This window comes from Podarcis vaucheri, assembly GCF_965113315.1.
Source record: "Podarcis vaucheri genome assembly, chromosome: 13".
Lineage (NCBI taxonomy): Eukaryota > Metazoa > Chordata > Lepidosauria > Squamata > Lacertidae > Podarcis > Podarcis vaucheri.
In genome coordinates, this window is record NC_138751.1 from 28,333,104 (window position 1) to 28,354,245 (window position 21,142).

General features: G+C 45.2%; 1 protein-coding gene across 2 annotated transcripts in view; it reads right to left on the bottom strand.

Annotated features, from left to right (window-relative positions):
• Positions 1-21,142, bottom strand: part of SLC4A1 (solute carrier family 4 member 1 (Diego blood group)) — a 43,970-nt gene that overhangs the window by 11,800 nt on the left and 11,028 nt on the right. For both annotated transcript variants that reach the window (XM_082195664.1, XM_082195663.1), the window contains 10 exons: positions 12,813-12,889; positions 11,305-11,482; positions 10,584-10,719; positions 9,774-9,912; positions 8,406-8,484; positions 6,900-7,087; positions 5,962-6,163; positions 4,366-4,590; positions 2,597-2,745; positions 1,503-1,697 (listed from right to left, as the gene is read on the bottom strand). In XM_082195664.1, the coding sequence (XP_082051790.1) occupies positions 1,503-1,697; positions 2,597-2,745; positions 4,366-4,590; positions 5,962-6,163; positions 6,900-7,087; positions 8,406-8,484; positions 9,774-9,912; positions 10,584-10,719; positions 11,305-11,482; positions 12,813-12,889 (1,568 nt within the window). The remainder of the gene's footprint in view (positions 1-1,502; positions 1,698-2,596; positions 2,746-4,365; positions 4,591-5,961; positions 6,164-6,899; positions 7,088-8,405; positions 8,485-9,773; positions 9,913-10,583; positions 10,720-11,304; positions 11,483-12,812; positions 12,890-21,142) is intronic.

Here is a 21,142-nt window from a genome sequence, read left to right on the forward strand (position 1 = left end):
CACAGAGCTGAAATTGAGTGACATTCGGCATGGCCTTTTGGAATGGATGTCGCTTTTCAGGTGTAGGTAGTCTTGGCGGCAAGACCGCGATTTTGTGGCCTCGGGTGGCGGTTTCAGGCCTTGGGCAGTATCCTTTAGTCTATCTTCCTAAATGGGAGGGGGCATGAAGCAGTGACCCACACAGCCCATGCGGTGGTGATCCCAGGGTTCCCCGTTAAAGGGGTCGTTTTGAAGGGAGAGGGAAGGGTTGCTTTCTATACTTTGTACCTTTGCTTTCTATACTTTGTACCTTGTACCTAAGAAGGATCTTCATATGTACCTAAGAAGGATCTTCATATTTTCTGTCTAAGTCAATTTCTTAGCTAGAAATAGCCAGACCTGCAAAAGGGGCCCTCGAAGGAATGTAAGATAAGACAGAGACTGTAAGCTAATAGCCTCGCTTTCTTACCTTAGGAATGCAAGATAAAAAGGACACATACGGGGAGACGGGAGGAGGAGACTGGACGAGGGGATGCAGGACGCTTAGAAAGACACTATAGGGAACAATAGGGAGGGCTGTTTAGAGGGCTATAGACATGCTAAAAATAAGTTGAAAACTTTCCAGTTGATTGGGGAAGTTTCTGGAGGGCGTGGGGAGGAGGGAGAGAGCCTACTCAAGGTATAAGAAAGTCTGCAGAGGCGTATTTGCTAGGCAGTCAGTCTTCCAGAAATTATTCTGCTGGCTGTCTCCTGTGCACAGAGAATAAAACTGCTTTCCTCCAAAGAAGGATCTTTCCTGGTGTTTTCTTTTACTCTCTCTCTGGATCTGAGGACGCGGGCCAACTATTCCCTGGCATGGACTAGGCTCAGCCTACAGTTTTGAGGGGAGGCATTGGCCATACGCTGAGAGGTTGTCATTGCTCTCCCTTGCAACGGCGGCGAAACAGGGGGCGGGCTCTCTGCTTGAACATATGTTCTCCAGAGCCAGGCCAATCCCCCACATTTTGGATAACCCTGATGTCCCCCAGATCCCCGGCTGGGGACTGGGAAGGATAAATGCCCAATGCCTGAGCCAAAGTCTCCCTACATCTGAAACCTAATAAAGTTGTGGCAATTTTAATCCCATAGCGCATTTTCTTGAGTCATTATTCTGCTCGGGGGTTGCCTGGGGTTAGGGGGACTCCGCCTGTCCATGTAATAATAATAATAATAATAATAATAATAATAATAATAATAATAATAATAAAATGCCTCTTGGACAAATGATAATGTGGATGGGCCCCAAATCTCTCAGGAGCCAGCATTCAAGCACAAAGGAAGCCAAGCCACACATGAGACAATGGAAAATAGGTACTATGTACAGCTCAGTGCTCAAACACGGCCATGATGGACCAACTTTCAGCCCTGCCTCACGGGTCTTGAGGAACCCTGTGGCCATGAAGCAGCCTGTTCCTTGTGCCAGCAAAGCTGCTCCCTCACAAAAGCAAAGGAAGGGAGGGAGAATGAAATATAAGCCATGTTACCTTGTAGAGTTTGAAGAAAGTCTCATAGATGAAGATGAGGGAGATGAGGAAGGAGAAGATCTCCTGGGTGTAGCGGGAGATGTAACGTACCAGGAAGCTGCCCTCAAAAGCCACCACCACCAATACCAATATTATAAGCCAGAGGCCGATCCAGACTCTCCCCGGATGGTACTCAATCCCTAAACTCTGACAAAACTGTGTAGAGAGAAACGGGTGGGGTGCAGAGAGGAAAGCAAAGGAGAAGCTAGTGAGATGTTGATGGTTCTTTCCCCCTCAGCTGAACTTGCTCTGGAATGAAACAGCTATCCAGAATGTAGAGTATTGGCCCTTCTCGTGATACACTACATGGGCCATGCTGAAATCTTGTAGCCCATTCCTCCCGTGAAACCTGCATAGACATTTATACCCAGGTCTGGGTATAGTGCACAGGTGCTTCTGGTCACAACAAGCAAGCAGAGTTTGGTACATGTGAGGTTCAACATCTTAAGAATCTGAGCTTTGATCTTTTAAAAGGAAGCAAGTTTCTGCCATTTATGACAGGAATGTGAATGTTTTTAGACTCCCAGCTCCCATCCATCCCTCATCATTAGTCATGTTGGCTGAGGCTGATGGGAACTGGAGTCCAACAACATCTGGAGGGCAAAATGCTTCCCACCCCGTCTTAGGGTTATGGAAATAAACCTGCAAACGCTCAGGCAGAATGGTTTTACTGGATCAAAAGCTGCCTAATCTAGCATTCTGTCTCCATCTGTGATCAGCTAGAACCACCTGGAAAGTGGTTAGGGTTCTATGCTGTTCTTGGTAATGAGAGATATACTGCCTGCAAACATGGAAGTTCCATTTCATGTAATAGCTAAAGACCATGAATAATAGAACTGTCCTCCATTTCGAATTTGCCTACCCTGTTTTAAGAGCAGTGTAAACTAACAGTCCTCACTACATCTTATGGTAACCATTGAATGGACGGGTAACATATGGTGATCTCCATTGATTAGCAGGGTGGATCTGGGGACTGCATAAGTTTAAAGAAGCTTTTCAGTGTGTTGAAACAAGTAATCATTCAACAGGGATGTTATTTATAGCAGGATACCTACCCCATAATAGGCTTCTTCAAAGACCAGAAGGGGGCCAGAAAAGCCAATCACAAGCAAAGGTTGAGCTCCAAGCAAGCAGAAGATGACACCCTGGACTGCCGTGGAGATCAGAAGCTCAGATACTCCCATCTCCTTCTTAGTCTTCTCACCTGGAAGCAACAGCAGATTATCGGCAAGAAAGAACAAACCTGGGGTGTTTCCTGCTTTAAGAAACTTCAGAGATCTAACTGGCACATCAGTAAGAGTAACAAAACAAAAGCCTGCTTGTCGAAGCTCAAAGTGACATGAATGGAGGCACACCATGAGCAAAAATCCCTTTAAGTCCTATTTAACAAATGCCATCTATCACCAGCCTTAATTACTGTAATGAGTTTGGGGTTGTGGGTGGCCTTGGTTTTCAGGGTCCCCTCCAGCCCTCTGATTTTATAGCTGTAAGACAGGATTCTGCAAAAGAAACAACAACCAGGGAGGGGGTGACTGCTAAAATTGTCAAACTATTTTCCTTGCTGAGTAAATAACCAGGTCTATTAAGTATCTGCTTTGTAATGTAAGCTAGAGATCTTTCCGGAAGGTGTGCCAGAGTTTATCTTTCTTATTCTTCCCCGAACCCCTTGGCTGGAGGAGATGTCACCAAGGTCTCTTAGTTTACCAGCATCCAGCCATTAAAAGAATAAAATAAATGTCAAAAAATAAATTTCACATAGTTGAAGATGAGTAGCAAAGGAGTGCCTGCAGTCCAAAGGTGATACAGATGTTTTTGTGCTTTAAATTGCTTTTATAACTATTTACTTTACATGTAAGCTATGTTGGAGCATTGATTATGGGAATAGTGGTATAAAACTGTTCTATAAGCAAATCAGTCAGCAAGCAAGACATGGAAGTAGCCTCTAATAGGGTTTTTCTGGCATAATTTTCTAGCTGTTGTTCATGTGGCCAAGTCCCAGTGGCGTCACAAGGGGGGTGGATGGCGCCCCCCCCCGTGCCATGTCTGGAGGGGTGACAAGAAGGCACTTCGCGGGGTGCTCACCCCACCACCCCTGGGCGCAGCAGCACGAGCAGCCATCACACCACCGCAGCCGCATGTGGAGGATCCTCCGTTTGTAGCTGCAGCAGCGAGCAGAGGATCCCACCACCGTCTGTAGGGCGTTCGAGCGGCACCGGCGGCAAACCGCTACGTACAACGCATGCGTGGTGTTGCATGCATGCGCTGTACGTAGCGATGCCGCACATGTGCTGTACATAGCGGTTTGCTGTCGGCACCGCCTGAGCGCTGTACAGATGGCGGTGGGATCCCTCCCTCGCCGCTACAGCCAGAGGATCCCTCTGCCACTGCTGCAGCCATGAGCAGAGGATCCTACCACTGTCCGTATGGCGCTTAGGTGGTGCCGGCGGCAAACCACTATGTACAACACATGCCCGGTGTTTTATGCATGCGTTGTACGTAGTGGCGCAATGCGTGCGCATCCGGTGGTTTGCCGCACCCTCGGTGTTGGTTAGCCTTTGTTCGCCCCTGCCATGCTCCACCTACGTATGAGAAGGATGTGGAGAAAATAAACAAACCAGCATAGCCCAACCTGCTGGGAAACTTTATGTCATTCTACTTCCCGTCCTGTTTTGTCCAGCAGAAACTCAAGAGGGAAAGTGGTGCTGAGCTGCTGGGAACTCCAGTTTGATGCAATATTTTCCTCATTTTCATAACAGTACTTCCTCACTTATAATCAGTTTGTGATTACTTGTCAGGGTGCAGCGAGCAGCCCCAGCTCCCTTACCCAGAAGGCCTCCAAAGGTAATGGCAGGAGAAAGGGCAGCAAAGTAGATAAAGATGACGGCAGCCAGAGACTGAGCATTGAGAGCGTCCGTGATGTCACTGAGGTACTTGGGGTACCGGCGTTTTATGTCCCTCACCACCCCTCCAAAAGGCCGGCCAGTCCTGCTCAAGGGGTCATCATCATCCTTTTCTGGGGTCTTGAAGGCTTGGCCCCGCAATTCTTGCTCTGTATGAGACATAAGAACACAGGGACTGACAAGGCTGAATGAATGAAGGGAAAAGAGGACTGATGTTTTACTGGAGGCCGCAATAGGGCTGTAAGCCTCGCTTTTTGCGAACATAGGTTTTGCGTTATGTGGAGCTCATGAGTTTCATCCCAAATCTTGTGGGAAGCCTTAAGGCAGCGGTGAGGAACCCCACAACAGGTCTCCACATTTGGCCTGTGAAGAGGTTTGGCAAAGCTACACACACCTGCCCTACACCTGACATTATCTATGACATTAGGTGTGGGGCAGCTGCAGGGGTGAAGAATTCTATTTGGTTCTTGTTTAAAGTTGAATCCATCAAATTCAGGTTCCAAAGCATTGTGAGAACCAAAGCATAGCCATCCTCTGAAATTCTCACTTACCTGAATTTTGCGATGCAGTTCTACAACCAAGCAATGTTTACAAAAATACATACATCATGGGAAAGTATGCATAAAAATGAATATATTAGTAAAAATAGTGCTAAAAATGCACTCTATTAGAAGTTGTTTTAATGTGTACATTAGTCAAACCTGCATACAAAATGAGTTTATTAGACACTTCTGAAAATCAATAAAAATACATGTATAAAAATATGTATGTTTAAAAATTCTGCAAATGTAATTAAGCCATGTGGGAGCAAACACACCAAACTGTTTGGGTGATAATATACAACATCTGAGAAGTACCATAGTTCAGGGAGAGCGCATCTGCTTACCATGCAGAAGAGTCTAGGCTCAATCTTCAGCATCTCCAGGTAAGGCTAGGAGACCTGTCTCAAATCCTGGAGGGCCACTTCCACTTAGGGCTCTTCCAGACCCCCTTTTGTGTCGCATTCTAGGCTTTTAATGTTTGGTGCTTTATTATGTTTTTATATATGTTGGAAGCTGCCAAGAGTGAATGGGGTAACCCAGTCAGATGGGCAGGGTAAAATTATTATTATTACTATTTTTATTATTATTATTTGCAGGTCTGCACTTTGAATCTCCGTGTCCAAGTGCTTTGTTTTGCCCCAGTGCTTTCCCTATGAAAACCCTCTCTTTACTGCAGACAATAATTCCAATGAAAACCTGAGTTGCTGTTTGTTCCAATTCCACATCAAAGAGCAGGTTTTCCTGGGAAAAGCAGTGGAGGCGGGGGAGTGCCTGGACATGGACCAGGAAAGCACAAACCTGTGCTTAGAAAGTGCGAGGCAAAACGTAAGTATGGATGGGCCCTTAGTGGAAGCAATATTGAGCTAGATGACAGAATCATCTGATTCAGCCTAAGGCAGCTTCCTAGGTTCCCTAGGTATGCTTGGTAGCGATCAGGCAAAGTTCCCTGCAGATCACCCCACAGTGATTCATACATACCAAGCTGTTTGGTGAGCTCCGTCCTCTCCTCCGGCCGGTACCTTTTTCGCAGGAGCTCCTTCTGCACTGGGAACAACGACTTAACGAGCGTTTCACTTTGGATATGAGAGGGCGGGACGACGATGCAACAGTCCAGGTATGCATCCAGACTCTTCAACAAGTCTTGCCTACTTCCTGCCATGTAGGAGTCAAGGCGGAACACCTAGTCAGGGAAGAAGGAAAAACATGGAGACTCAGGGAGGCAAATGTTGTGCTTGGGAGAGTTTAAAAGGGGCAGTTCCTGGCGTTAATTTCCACAGGATCTTCCTGTGTCCTGAATGATGACATGGCTTGTGGCACATGGCCAGGTCCACATTGTTTAATTTAACATGCTACTTTTAACACTTTTAGCTCCTGTTTTTCCAGAAGAGTTAAGTTAAGCTTGCAACACGAGTATGAGGTCCAACCTTTCCAGAGTGCTTCTGTCTACCATACTCAGGTGATTGAGCAGATGCAGGGAAATTCTAGATCTTAAAACAGGGATGGGAAAAGCCTGTGGCCCTGCAGAATATTGTTGCTGGACTCCCAGCCTCAGCTAGCATGGCAAAATGGTCAGAAGGGATGGAAAACAACACCTGGAAAGCAACAAGTTCCCCATGCCTAACCTATACAATCCTTCCTTCCTTGAAAGGAAATTCCAACTACAGTGGTGCCTCAGGTTAAGAACTTAATTTGTTCTGGGGGTCTGTTCTTAACCTGAGGTACCACTTTAGCTAACGGGGCCTCCCGCTGCTGCCACCGCGCCGCCACCACGTGATTTCTGTTCTCATCCTGAGGTAAAGTTCTTAACCTGAGGTACTATTTCTGTGTTAGCGGAGTCTGTAACCTGAAGCATCTGTAACCCGAGGTACCACTGTACTTTCTTGGGCAAGTTGAAGCTATGGAGGGTTCCAACTTACCCTTTCGGACATCATTGTTGAGATGGCTCTCCCAATTTCATGGTAGTAGTTGGCGTGAGGGGAATCTGGGCCCAGAACCACAAAAAGGAATCGGACAGGCACAGGAACCTCCAGAACGTAGTCCAGTTCTACAGCATCCTTCAAGCGCACAAAGGCTAGAGTGGGATGGTCCACGATGCTGGCACGGCCTGAAAGGAGGATGGATGGGTATGGGGCATCATTTAGGGGGCTTAGCACAGAAACAGAAAGAAAAAGAAACACAAACCATGTGCAGGAAAGGAAGGGATCCAGGCAGAGGCAAAGGGAGGTGGAGTGGAAGAGAATAGGGACACGGGAAGAAAACGAGAGACAGCAAAGTGAGCAAAGTTTGCAAATGAGTTTGGCTAAGCCAGATAGAGAAGCGAAGCAGCATTTTTGCCGGGGAGAAACATGGCTCCCCCTGACAAAACACACAAGGCAAGCAAGAACCAGAAAATACTTCCTTCCTCCCAAACTTGCTAGATTAGCATACATCTTGTAGAAGGAAGAAGTTATATTATATCCCATGTTGGCTTGAATCAGGACTGGCTCTACCATTATGTAGGGTGGAGGGGCAAAATTGTGGCAATTTTAAACTCCAGCAAGTTGTCTGTTGTTGTTGTTGTTGTTGTTGTTTTAAAAATTAATATATTTGTAGCAACCGTAGGGAGCATCTTTTTTGGATTTTTCCATCTCAAACACCAAAACGTCTAAGGCTACGCTGGACAGACATTTTGAATCTGGTTAATTTTTTTGTGATTTTAAATTTGGTTATTTTTTTTTTTTTAAAGGAAGAAGGAAGATGGAGCTGGGAGCACAGAAATGCTTTCGTTAGTCCTTTGTGGTTAATAGGGTAGCTCTAACACAGACTACTGAGGCCCTGGGTCCCATTCAATGTTCCTTCTTTTTTCTTCCAATATCTGGAGACCTCTGAGAAAGGAGCCCTCCAGACATCCTGTTTATTAGGTATTCTTTATTATTTGTGTTCATGAAGGTATCGGGGCAGACTACAATCCATACTGCCCAACTTTTTCAGGTCAAAAACCAGGACATGCATCTTTCAAGATGTGCTCCTGGGTGAGTTACATGACCCGCATCGTGATCTTGCCCCCCCCAGTGCTTTTTGGGGGTGCAATCTCAGGCGATGCCCCCAAATGTGCATTGCTGGTGGTTGCACAAGATTGCAGCCCCCCCCGGCACTTTTGGGGAGTGAGAGCACAGAGCGAGAGCATGGCACCCAAAATGGCCGCCACAATCTCTCGCCTGGCCTCCCCTCATTGCTCTAAGACTCTCATTGGCCCCTCCACAACCCCATAGGTGGTGTCTGATTGGCTCACCTCACAGCCACTCTCACCCTGCCAAAGCTCTACCCTTCCTTGTATATGTGTTGCTGCTTCTAGCTCTCGGGCACCATTTGAAGGTCCCAGGGCTATGAGGGTCCCACTGCCCAGTCCTAACAGTGCCATTGCACAAGTTAAGAGTACTTACCGGCCAGTACCAGTGTCGCTTCTGCATCAGGTGGGATCTTATCTGCCAGTGGCTTCTTAATACCACCGCTGGAGCCTTCCTGCAACAAGAGAAGCAAGCAGTTAACCCCCAAGTCATGAGGCAGGTTGACATGGCCCAAGTTCATCTCACAGTATGTGCTCTGTTGCTGCCCTCAGAATGGGGGATTCTGAGAATACAATGTTTTCATTTTTATGAATGAATTAGAATTTTCAGTCATTTATGTCAGTCAATCATTTAGTTGTGAATGTCAACTCCAAATCTAACATGTAAATATGAAGATCTGCTGTGTTTGGTGGGGGTCTTGGGTTATTGTTGTTTTTAAATTTTGTACTAGTTTTTCTTTAAAATAAATAAATAAATGCAAATATTGACCATTGGAACAGAAATCTGCCTTCAGAATGCGTATATATTTGCACTCACCCTTCCCTGAAATCATGGCAACTTTTCCTTTTTGGGACTTACGAATATATAATTTGAAAAAGGCTATGGAACTTCATTTTCAAAATATGATTACAGCAGCAAGACGTTTATATGCACAAAGATGGAAAGACTCATAATTATTACCTACAATGGAGGAACTGTTGTCAAAATTACTGGATTTAGCTGAGATGGCAAAGTTGCCATGTTAATAAGAGAAAGGTCATTACCAACAATTACTAAAGATTGGAAACTTCTTATAGCCTTTTTGTGTGGAAAAGAAAATGCACTCATGACATTTGGGTTTGAAGATGGAAGATAATGTTGGTTTATAAAAAGTAGATTTGTTGGGTGTTATCTTGAAGTGGATGTGTTAAATATTTTTTATATAAAGCTGACAGATATATATTCTTTCTTTTCCTTTTCCTCTTTTCTTTCTCTGTCTTTCTATCTCTTTCTCTCTTTCCCTTTCTGGTCTGTCTTTTTATTTAGATTAGCTTTTTAACTTTGATAAAAAAGACATTTGATATTTCCAAATTTTAATATTTATTTTTTTAAATGACAACTTTTGCAGATTCAGGCTGCAACTCTAAATATACTTAGCAGGGAGAAAATCCAATTGAACTCAGTGAGGCTTACTTCTGAGTAAAGGTGCTCTTATTAATCTGCATGCATTCTTCGGAGAACAGAGCATCAGTATCTTATGGTGCCAAACAGGCATACAAAACGAAAGGCTTTTGATTTACAAATGAACAGTGGGTTGTAAGTGCCCTTCTATACCTGAAGAGGGCTCCAAGGACTGATCACAAATTGGTCCCAGCCTTAACACAGTGTGACTCCATTCTGGTTCAAGTCCCAGAGTTCCTGGAGTTGAGTTCACAAGATTGGTCTTCTCTGTCTCCTAAACCCACTGACTGAAAGTTCTCTTACCTGCTCTGAGTCAGCAGGGAAGGTCTTCATCTCAATCTGGTGATGTTCTTGCAGAAGTGGCTGCCCTGAGTCCTGGCCATCAGTTCTGTCCAGCCGCCCAGGCAGAAGAGTCCCCACTGAAGCAGACTCATCAGGGTGACTGGGCAAAGGGGGAAATAAATGAGGGGAAGGGAAGGAACCAAGAAAGAAGGGGCAGGGAGGGAAGGAGAAAAGTTTAATGTCTAGGACCTCGGACAAGCAGGCACCCAGTAAATAATTAAAATTAATAAATACTTTATGACTGGTTTCATTCACAGGCAACTGATACATGTGAAACTGGGAGCCAATATTCAGTAGGCTCAACACCCCACACAAGATGGGGCAGATGAGGCCCAGTCCTAGCTGGGAAAGGTATTGTCTCTGTAGTGTTGAGCTTCCAAACCCTCATAAATGGTTGTGAGGATATTTCCCTGCCCCTGATTCAAGCTCAGGAGGAAGTCTGGGCAGTGGCAGAGCTTCACCGGGGGGGGGGGCAGAGAGCAGGCGGCGGTGTGGCTCACCTGTGGGGGTGTGGTGCCCAGCATGGCGGGGGGCAGCCACAATGGCACCCTGCCGTGATCACGCTGCCGGGGGCAGTGCGCTCCCCCTGCACTCCTCTTCCTCTGCCAGTGCGTCTGGGGTTATCAGCAACACACTGCACTCTAGAGACTCTCTAAGTGGCACAAACACCACATATGACATGGGCACCCTCCTGCACTCTGGCTGAATTTGGAGCCAGCAGGGAGGGAATGGGATCACGCCTTGACTTTGTGCTGTGCTTTGGAAGTGTACCTGTGCTGAAGTAGGAGAGTCCTTAAGACTAACTCTCGGTCATCCGGCTTGATCTTCCCTTCATGGATCATTTCATCAAGCATCTGATTGGCAATCCCAGCTAGGCTCTTCTCTTGCAGGTCTAGAAGAACAGTTCCTAGAAGAGTAGAAAGAAGGAACACACTGGCTGAAACCTGACAATTCAGAAGATATGCCTGCTAAAATTTCAAAGGTACAAAGGAAGAGGATTTGGGAATCTTTCCAGGTGACTATTCAGTTCCCCCAACAAATTGTTGTCACTCTTATTTCGGAAAGTCCAGATTTTTCAGCAAGGTTATGCTCATGCTGTTGAATGGGTTGAAACATATTTTTCCCCCTAAGCTACCTTAAAAATATATGTATTAATATCAAACTTTACTGAAAGAGATAACCCTTGTTTTGTGGGGCCCTGGACAGGGTCTTCAAAATTATCCTAGGGACATCTCTTCTAGGGGCAAAACAACATGGTCATTTGGAATTTGTATATCTTCCCCTTTGCAAGGACAAATAACGTAGAATCAGGATTTAGGCGAGAGGGAATTGGAAGTGGTGGGCATGTTTGCCTATGTGTTGTAGGCAAGCAGAGCTGCTCCTAAAAATGATTGCCTGTGCTCAACCTGAGGGCCAATTCATACATAAATGCTGCATTTCCTGAATGCCACAGAGCGACAACAGGCACAAACCTCACAGCAATTTCCCTCACCTTTGCTGAAAGCCCTGCGCACCTCCAGAAGGCTCTGGAAATTCAAATAGGAGAGGTGTGGTCTTCCCCAGTGCCCCATCTCCTCAAAATCCTCTTCCAGGTTGATCCAGTGAGAAGCCTCCATCCAGCGAAGCTCGTTGTTCCTGTCCATGACCAGTTCATGAAGTTCTACAAATGCCTGGGGAGTATAGCAAAGGGCCCTGCGATTATGGTGGCCACCTTTCCCCTTCCCCTTTCAGAGCTCTTTAGGCAGATCTACACTCATGGTTTATAAGTTATGGTTTTTATAACATAGATGGACATATTATGTTTTTCGCTTGTAACGTGAATGATACGTTATTAAAACGTGACAACAGAGGGCGCTGCAGAGCAACCAGCAGTAGGGAAACTGCTTTTTGACAACACACACACAAAAAGATAAGGAACGTTTTTAACTTACTAGTATGTCCTGTGACATTTTAGAACGATATATCTAATATCGTTCTAATAACGTTAAAAAGGTCAGTGTAGATCCAGCCCAGGTCTCTTTAGCAGTAGCAAAAAAGGCAGAAACTCAACAAATCGGGGCCTTCCTTAAAGAGGGCACGTATTGTGGTGAGACCTGGACAACCGACACCCTGTGTTGCGGGTGGGTATAATTGGTTAGCCACAACACCCGATTGGTAGGTCCCTTCAAGATGGGTACAATCTGGCCAATGGGACGCAGTCCAAACGGTTCAAGGGACCTATTTATGCCCATGCATGTGACCCTGAGCTTCCTCTTTCGGTGCGTGCATTCGGAACACCCATCCACCTCTCCCTACTTTTAGGGCTTGCTGCGCTTGACCTTGCTATGCCGTCGTGTATCATCTGTTGTTGGGACAGGTGCATGGCAGGAATTTTCCCCACTTGGCTGATTGGCTGTTGCCATTTGGGTTTCGCCTGCAGCGTAGCAAGTCGTCACAACTTGTAAAGTTGCAGATAGGCTCTGGTTCAGGTGACAGGGATGGGAGAACGCTCTCACCATCCCTATGTGAAGGGTATTCTGTTAAAGGAATCCAGGGACTTGATGGTTTGGTCAACCCCTGAGAGGGGGTTGTGCCCATGCCCGAGTCCAGGGGGACATTTGGGTGGCGGAGATGCCTGTTCCTGGCTTTCCGCTTATCCAGGTGTTCACCCTTGGCTGACCTATGCTGGAACCCTGGGTCAGCGCTCCCTGCATGGCAGGGAGCTAGTTGAACCAGAGCCTATGCAACCAGTCACTTTCTGTAATCAATAAAGTTGTGGCCTAAATTCTGCCAAAAACCAAACCAAAATTTGAGTCAAGTGTGAATTTATTTTAGGGGGGAGGTTTCTGGGTCTGAACACGCAAGTACAGAGATAGCTTAGTGGGAGGCCAATAGTTTCACCTGTTGAATTTCTCCCTGCAATGAGCACATTAAAGACACAAGGAGCACTGCCAGAAAGAAAAGCTTCCTTGTTAGTGAGACAAAGTAAAATTCAAAGCTCTCCAGTCCCTAGGAACTTACCTCATGTGTGTTTCTGCGATAGGAGGGTGGTGGGGCAGCCTCCCCACTTCCTAATGCTTCCTCGGGTGAGGAGCCACCTGCCAACAGAAAAATATGTGTATTTATTACTTTTGAATCCCACCCCTTCCCCAAATTCCTCCAAGAAGCTCCATGCAGCATGCATGAAATTTCCCAACTATATGCCCCCAAAAACCACATGACATAAAGTTAAGCTAGCAGATATGGCCTTGTCAAAGGACATCCAGTATGCTTCATTTTCTAGAATGTCCACGTCCTTGTCCAGGTCCACAGCAATGTATCTATTGTCCCGCAGGGTCTCAATAGTTAATCAAGTCTCACTGCACTTTGTTCCCTTTCTTGTGTGGCCCAGGTGAACTTCAGGTGTGTGAAAGAAGTGGGTTTTTTGGTGTATATTCCCTCAACTGGAATCAACTTTGTCCTTAGAATCAGGTGGCATACTGGCTAAATTGTTAAGACTACAACTGGAGACACCTAGGTTCAAATCTTCACTCAGCCATGTAGTTCCCTGGGTAACTCTGAGGTGGTCATTCTTCTCCCTCAGCTTAACCATCCAGAGCTCCCTGGAGGCCTAATAATAATAATAATAATAATAATAACAATAATAACAATAATAATTTATTATTTATACCCCACCCATCTAGCTGGGCTTCCCCAGCTACTCTGGGCGGCTTCCAACAAAATATTAAAATACAGTAATGCATCAAACATTAAAAGCTTCCCTAAACAGGGCTGCCTTCAGATGTCTTCTAAAAGTCTGGTAGTTGTTGTTCTCTTTGACATCTGGTGGGAGGGCTTTCCACAGGGCGGGCGCCACTACTGAGAAGGCCCTCTGCCTGGTTCCCTGTAACTTGGCTTCTCGCAGTGAGGAAACCACCAGAAGGCCCTCGGCACTGGACCTCAGTGTCTAGGTAGAACAATGGGGGTGGGGACGCTCCTTCAGAATGGAATAAAATGTGTGAATCGATGGTGCGCACTAGAGACAAGAGTTTCTAGAGGCCAGGTGGAAGTGGCTGATACATCAAGAATAGCCATTCTAGTTCACAAGTACCAAAAGGTAAAATGTGTCCCCAGTGGGAAAGATATAGCTCTGTGGCAGAGCATCTGATTGCAGGCAGGAAGTTCCAAGTTTGAGCCTCAGTATCTCCAGGTAGGCCTGAAAACCTGGAGAGCTGCTGACAGGCAGTGTAGTGACTTAATATCAGGGTCATGGGTTCGAGTTCCACATTGGGTAAAAGATTCCTGCAGTGCAGGGGGTGGGACTAGATGGTCCCTTCCAACTCTACAGTTCCACGATTCCATAAAACAGACAGTACTGAGCTAAATGGCAGCTTCCAAATGTTCAATCTCTTCAAAAAGGCAAAGACAGGGACAAAGTAGGGAACAGTTTTTGTGCCCCTGACAGGTACCAGAGAAACAAGACAGTTGGTGCAAACCCAGTTTCTCAGAGTTCTCTTGCAATTTTTCACAGCTCCTTCTTTCTATTTCCACTTCCCCTAATTCAAAGATTTGTCCAGCTGTTGTAAAGCCAACAGAATAGGCTTTTGAAATCCCACTGTTTTCTTTTCTTCCTCCCATTATCAGAAGTCAGGACCTTCATTTCAACTGAGCGTAAAAGATAAGAGAGGTATTGTCCTCCTGCTGTCAATTTCTGGAAGTTGGTGCTCTCTATATATTGACTGCTGCAACTGATAGTTGAGAAAGGTTCTAAAGGGGGTTGCAGGATGCTGGGTTTGACCTGAAACTTCAGGATTTTAGCATCATTTTCCGAGTCTCAAAAAAATTGTAAAACCGCAGGGTGAGAAGCCAAAATAAAGGCAGCAGGTAATTGCATAAAAGCTGCAGTGTTTCTGTTTAGCCCTATGTCCACCAGGCTGTGAGATATCAGGCACAGACCGGCTCTCCTGTCTGGCCCCAAACAGGCACCACTAGGTTCTGCTTCTATCTCATAAGGTTCCACTTTCTGATCTTCCAGGCACTATCCAGGCAATCCTGCATTTCAGGATTGGAGACCAAACAGCAGCCCTTGTTTCTGACAATCTCTGTCATCCTTTGAGTGGGCAAAAGGATCCATTGTTTGGGGCTTCCATGCAGAGTAGAGTGTGGGAGGCAAGGAAAAGGGTGCCCCCAACCCCATGGCAGCTCTGACTTACGTATTTTAACATTTAGCACCTTAAAATGACACTACACCAAGAACACAATGTACATCTAAATTATGCAGAACTCAAAAAGGGCTCCAAATCAAACTTTGGTGATTTGATGTGTATAAAAGCATGGAAGAGTGTCAGCAATTTAATAATAATAAAATATTTGGCATGCATAGATCGCTTTTGAGCTGCGGAGATCCTGATTCATAGTTTACTCTCTTAGCCATTAAACGACATCACCTCTTTATTTATTCACAACTTGGGCAAGTAGCAGAATTCTGGATGGCATGCTAAATGACTTTCACCACCAAAAGGCAGTGAAGACCTTATCTTAAATTGATCCCTTATGATAAGTAGGAGCAGCCAGCATTTCCTGCCATGGTCATCCCATTTAGCATAAAGAAATAGCATATATATAATTAATATTTTGAAAATTGGCATATTAACTCCATGGATTTTGCCATTTGCTTAATGAATTGGCATTCCGATTATTAAAACATAGATTAGTATGTTGCATGAGCCAAAAATAATATGTTGCGTCAGCTATCAGCTACTAGGCATTGGAAGAAAATGACAGGAAAGGCCATACCTTGTTAGTGAGATTCCAAAGCAGCCTTCCTCCACCCGGTGACCTCCAGGTGTTTGGACTTCCAACTCCCATCAGCCCTCACTGGCAGAGCTAATGGCAAGAGATGAAGGGAGTTGTAGTCTAAAACATTTGGAGGGCACCGGGTTGGGGAAGTCGGCTCCAGGCCTGTTAGAATAGACTGCTGGGTTCTGTGGATCCTTGGTCTGAAGCAGGGGTCAGCAAACTTTTTCAGCAGGGGGCCGGTCCACTGTCCCTCAGATCTTGTGGGGGGTCGGACAATATTTTGAAAAAAAATATGAACGAATTCCTATGCCCCACAAATAACTCAGAGATGCATTTTAAATAAAAGGACACATTCTACTCATGTAAAAACACACTGATTCCTGGACCGTCCGCAGGCCGGATTTAGAAGGCATTTGGGCCCGATCTGGCCCCTGGGCCTTAGTCTGCCTACCCATGGTCTGAAGCAACAAAGCAATTACAATCGTACCTCAGAAGTTGAACGGAATCCGTTCCAGAAAACTGTTTGACTTCCAAAACGTTCAGCAACCACGGCACAGCTTCCGATTGGCTGCAGGAAGCTCCTGCAGCCAATCGGAAGCCACAGAAGTAGCGGCGGACTTCCGAGGTACGACTGTATTGCATTCCAAAGTCTACCCCTGTTCATTGCACCAAGTGCATAATCAGATGTCACAGAGCTATATTTTCAAATGTGGGGATGATTTCAAGCAAAAAAGTGTGTTCTCTCTCTCTCTCTCTCTCTCTGTGTGTGTGTGTGTGTGTAAGAGAGCAAAACAGAGAAATGGCAAAGCCATGAAGAGTTCAACACCTCCATGCACAATTTCTTCATTTTCAATGGCTTCCACATCACGCTTTGGTAGTGACTTGTGTTTCAAGGCACAGACCTGCCACTGTCACATTTAGTTCCACACAAAGTTGGGACCAGCCAGTTCCAAGCTTCACCATAGATCCAGACTATGGTGTGTGCCACAATCACAGAGGAGTTTGCATCAGTGGATGGTTCCCATGAGACAACAACAGGAGCCTCAAACAAGCAAGCCAAGCCACTTGCAAGGGAAAACAATCAAACAAGAAAACCACAGTGAGCGTCACCACCAGCCACTCTGATCTCTCAAATACCATCCTGATGCCTAATACAGTTACCATTCAGGCTCTGAGGTTTAAGCAAAATCAACTTCTCTGAAGGGAAAGTATATTGGAATTTAAGTGCAGCCTTCCCTCCCCAGAACCCTACCTGACTAAGAGTCTGGAACTGGTTTTTCATTGTTGTATGTCAACTGCAATGTACAAATAGGCTGTGAATTCCCTACAAAAAAACCCACACTCTTCAGGATTACACTACAAATTGTCAGTACCAAATATATTCCTCGCTGTTCAAGAAAGAATGTTGCCCTCTTTGTGAATCGCAAATTGTGATGGTATCTCTACGACAAATTTCCCCCATTCTGCCCACCACAATGAAGATTCAAACAGGGGAGACTGATAACTCTGTATGTGCAACCCTGGTCTTAGCTGATGGCAAGGTTTTGCTCCAGCTCTCCTTTCAATGCCACAGCCCATTAAGCGTAGGATATAAGAATAGATTAAATGTAGGGTATAAGACTAGATTACATTGTCCCTGCGTTGGTGCAGAGTGCATATATTTCAGCATGTTCCCCTGTGGAAAGTCTCTATGGATCAGGGGAAACAGCTTCCAGATGAAAGGTTGGCACTTCCAACATGGGAACAACCACCTCCACATTCAAGACCAAGAGTGATGGTGCTGGTCCCCAGTGCTAGTCCCTTCAAACAATTCTGATTCTTTTCAGAAAGCCCTCACAACCCACATCCAAAGTTTCTTGCACACATGTTCAACTTCTTCCACACAAAAATGCATTTAAAAGGTAATCTCTGGCCATGGTACTGATCCTACTGCCATGCACACTGCCCCCACCAGCTTTATCCCACATACCCTAAAAAGCAGGCACAGTCCACCGTCCGGCATCCAAAAGAAAAGAGCTCCTGGAGTTTTGGCTCTATAAACCCCCCTTTTGGCAACAGAGCAGGACACCTGGGCCCCACCCTCAAATTCCTGTCACAAGTGGTTTTTGTGTTCATAGTAAATTGAAAGCCACTCTAACTTTGCTGACAGTAAATAAAGGGGGCCTTGGGCTCCTATCTAGGTGAGGGGACCAGCCTGGAGGCTTTCAAGAGGTTGAGTTGTAAGAAGTGCTTCATTACCAAGCCATGACAAGCCCTTCAAGTTCACTGTTAAGCCAGGACACTTTATTAATCACCAGGTGAAGTTCCCTGCTGGGTAAGGTCTTGGTATATAAGAGGAGCAGAGCTGCAGCAGACAGCACTGAGCAATAAGATAAAGCAAGTAATACAGTGGTACCTCAGGTTACATACGCTTCAGGTTACAGACGCTTCAGGTTACAGACTCCGCTAACCCGGAAACAGTACCTCGGGTTAAGAACTTTGCTTCAGGATGAGAACAGAAATCGTGCTCCAGCAGCGCGGCGGCAGCAGGAGGCCCCATTAGCTAAAGTGGTCTTCAGATTAAGAACAGTTTCAGGTTAAGTACGGACCTCCGGAACGAAATAAGTACTTAACCTGAGATACCACTGTAGTAAGATGCAGGATAAAATAGAAAGAATAAAAGTAGGCAAATGGGAAAGTGGGTGCAGTAGAATTCAGCACAACATCTAGGGATGGGTGAATCTATTTTCCCCCATCTTAAATTCAGTTCTTCACATTCCCACATCACTTTGTGATTTTTTTAAAAAAAGTATTCATGAAAATTCACCAGTATTTTAGTGTGCATTTTTCCTAATATACACATTTTTGCATGCAATCTTCGCTAGTATAAATCATTTTTGCATGTTGTTTTCACTGATATATTCATCTACATGTACACATTGCTGGGCTGGAGAACTGCATTGCAACATTCAGAGAAAGGCAAGTTTTCAAGGGTGGCTGGGTTTCTGTTCACACATTGCTTTGGTAAATGCCTGTTAGGTATGTTAGCCTTTCCGTGTGAACTGAATTTATCCCCCGTCCCTTATAGGGTTCCCATCTTCTTTAATTGTTACTGTGCTGAAACTGTGTCTGTTCCAAACTTTGGAGATTGCACTGCGCAAGCACAGAAATTTGCATACGGGGTGCAGAATTGAGATCCCCAAGAACCTCAGCTTTCTTTCTTGCCTTCCATCTGCAAGTCTCTGGTCCTTAAAATGACAAAATATGGCTTGAAAGTGCTAGGATGATGTCTAGCAACTTCTCAGAAAGCTCAGTTGTGGAGAGGGAACTGAGCAGGACCTCTAGGGAGGGCAGGCTTCACTCAGGTGTGTAGCAAGAAATGTTGTGGCAAGGGAGCCTAAGGCTGCCTCTGTGTGTGTGTAAATAATTGCATAGCAACTAGAATCAAATTATAGACAACATAAAATTACGTAATTAAAATTCAATAATATTTAATCTTACAAAAGTTAGAAACAAGTGCCTGGCATTTACCAGTCATTGAGTGCCTTTGGAGAAGTAGGGGAACTTGCGTTGAGCAAGCTGAAATCCTTGCGTTAGTGGATGGATACCACCTATTGCCTTAAACACATCCAACCATCATCTTTTGCTGCCTCCTGTGTCTGGTCTGGAGCTCCTTTCCAAACCACTACCTCCCTCCCACTTCAAATCCTGCCTCAAATCTCCTTAGATCTTTGATTTATCCCCCTTAGTCTTCATCCTGAACTGAAACTTCACTTTGTGTAGCTGCGTTTGGACATATCTATTACATCCACCATCCCTCCACCATCCTTATTTCCGTTGTTCAAAAAGAATTTCTCAGTTCGTTGTGGCAGCCGGCTGCACTTTGGGTCATGTTCACTCTGCAAACCTCCATTTGCACACTGATGGTGCTAAAAAAAATTATGATGTTGAGAATGATGGAGTCAGGCAACTGCCTATACTGAAACAGTGTTAAATGGTTCTTCATATTGCTCACATCCATCCGTTCTCTCACACATGCATACACACCAATAACCCAAAGAGCTGCTTTTAACCAACTGTAAACAGAAACAGCTCGCACTCAATGGTTTCTGTCTTCATTTCAAACAAAATCTTTATTTATCATCAATAGCAGAAGCATTCAAGGAGAAGCTGAAAGCAAACATCCTTGTGGGTTACTGATTGCCTGATAAGGAGAAAAAACTCACAGAGCAAAATGTAAGGTGGCTGCTGTCCGGTATGGACCAGCTTCCACAGGACGAGAAGCAGAGGTCATAGTCCCAGTCATAAAGCATCTCAGGTAACCTTTAGCCCAGATTGGCTCCCAGCCCAGCCTTCTGATTGGCTGGGGAGTGGTCCTATATCACATAAGGGCAGCCCGCACACCATAATGTGGCCCTTGGCTGACTTCCATGTGGCCCACAGTTCCCCTCCCCAGGTCTTTAGCACTGATCACTGATCAGTTGATCAAAAATTGGTGTGTACACTCCTCAGCTATTCCTTGCACCAATGAGATAGCTGGTGGAGGGAGGCAAGGGGTGGGATTACTGCAACACCACTGTTCACCTTTCCTCAGGTGATTGGTGCTGGATACATCCAAGGACTGCAGTGATTGGCTTGCTCCTCGGCTGTTCCCAGTGCCAATCCGCTAGGCCTATTTACCTTTCCAAGGTTCAGAAAGCCTCAGTCTTAAACATTTTGCCAGTGACCTTGAGAGGGCATGATTCTGAGCAGAGACACAAGAGAACAAGGAGGAGTGTTTAGCTGCTTAGGTCTGTAGATCTTTATCCAGTGGGCATACCTACACCATATTGCCCTGCTCTTCCCCTTGTGGGAATCTCCCCCATATACATACACCTGTAACTGTGGGGAAAGGAAGTCAGGAGGTGGGGTGTCACCATTTGGATTGGAAAAGTGGCTAGTGGTGAAAATGTTAAATATATTTCGCTAATGTTCCTTCATTCTCCCAATGCCACTGTTTTCGTAAAAAAACAAAAAGCACCCATCACGGCTTTCTTTCACATCTTCGCATGTGATGTTTAATTTCTCTCTCTCTATATATATACATATATGCAAGTTTCTAGGTGTCACAGCTGCAAAGATAAGTTTCAAATCATATTGGCAATGCCTGCAGAAATAACAGAAGCCAGAAGGGAACTTATAAGTACTTTTGTAACATGCATAGGTCTGCCCTCATTTCCATAAATTATTTGCATGGTGCACTCAGACTGCAGAATTCTTTTAAAACTTTGGTGTGGATTTTTGACTGTTTTTTTTAAAAGCGTTCTTTGCAATTATCTGCGAGGCTGAGATGGTTTCTCTGCTAATTACCCAGGAATTTTGCACTCTTCCCCCTCACAATTCATTTCTGAAGATGCCACCTTAATTGTTTTGGACAGTTATACCAAACCTTTAGAGTCTTCAAAGCACTTCCCATACAAACCTTATGCTTAATTTTAATTGATTTTATGATGTATGTTCTATCCATATTGCTCACTGCTTAGATTGAAGCTACAGCATTCAACTGCACAGTATGTATGAAGAAGATAAGAAGGACCTGCTGGATCAGGCCAATG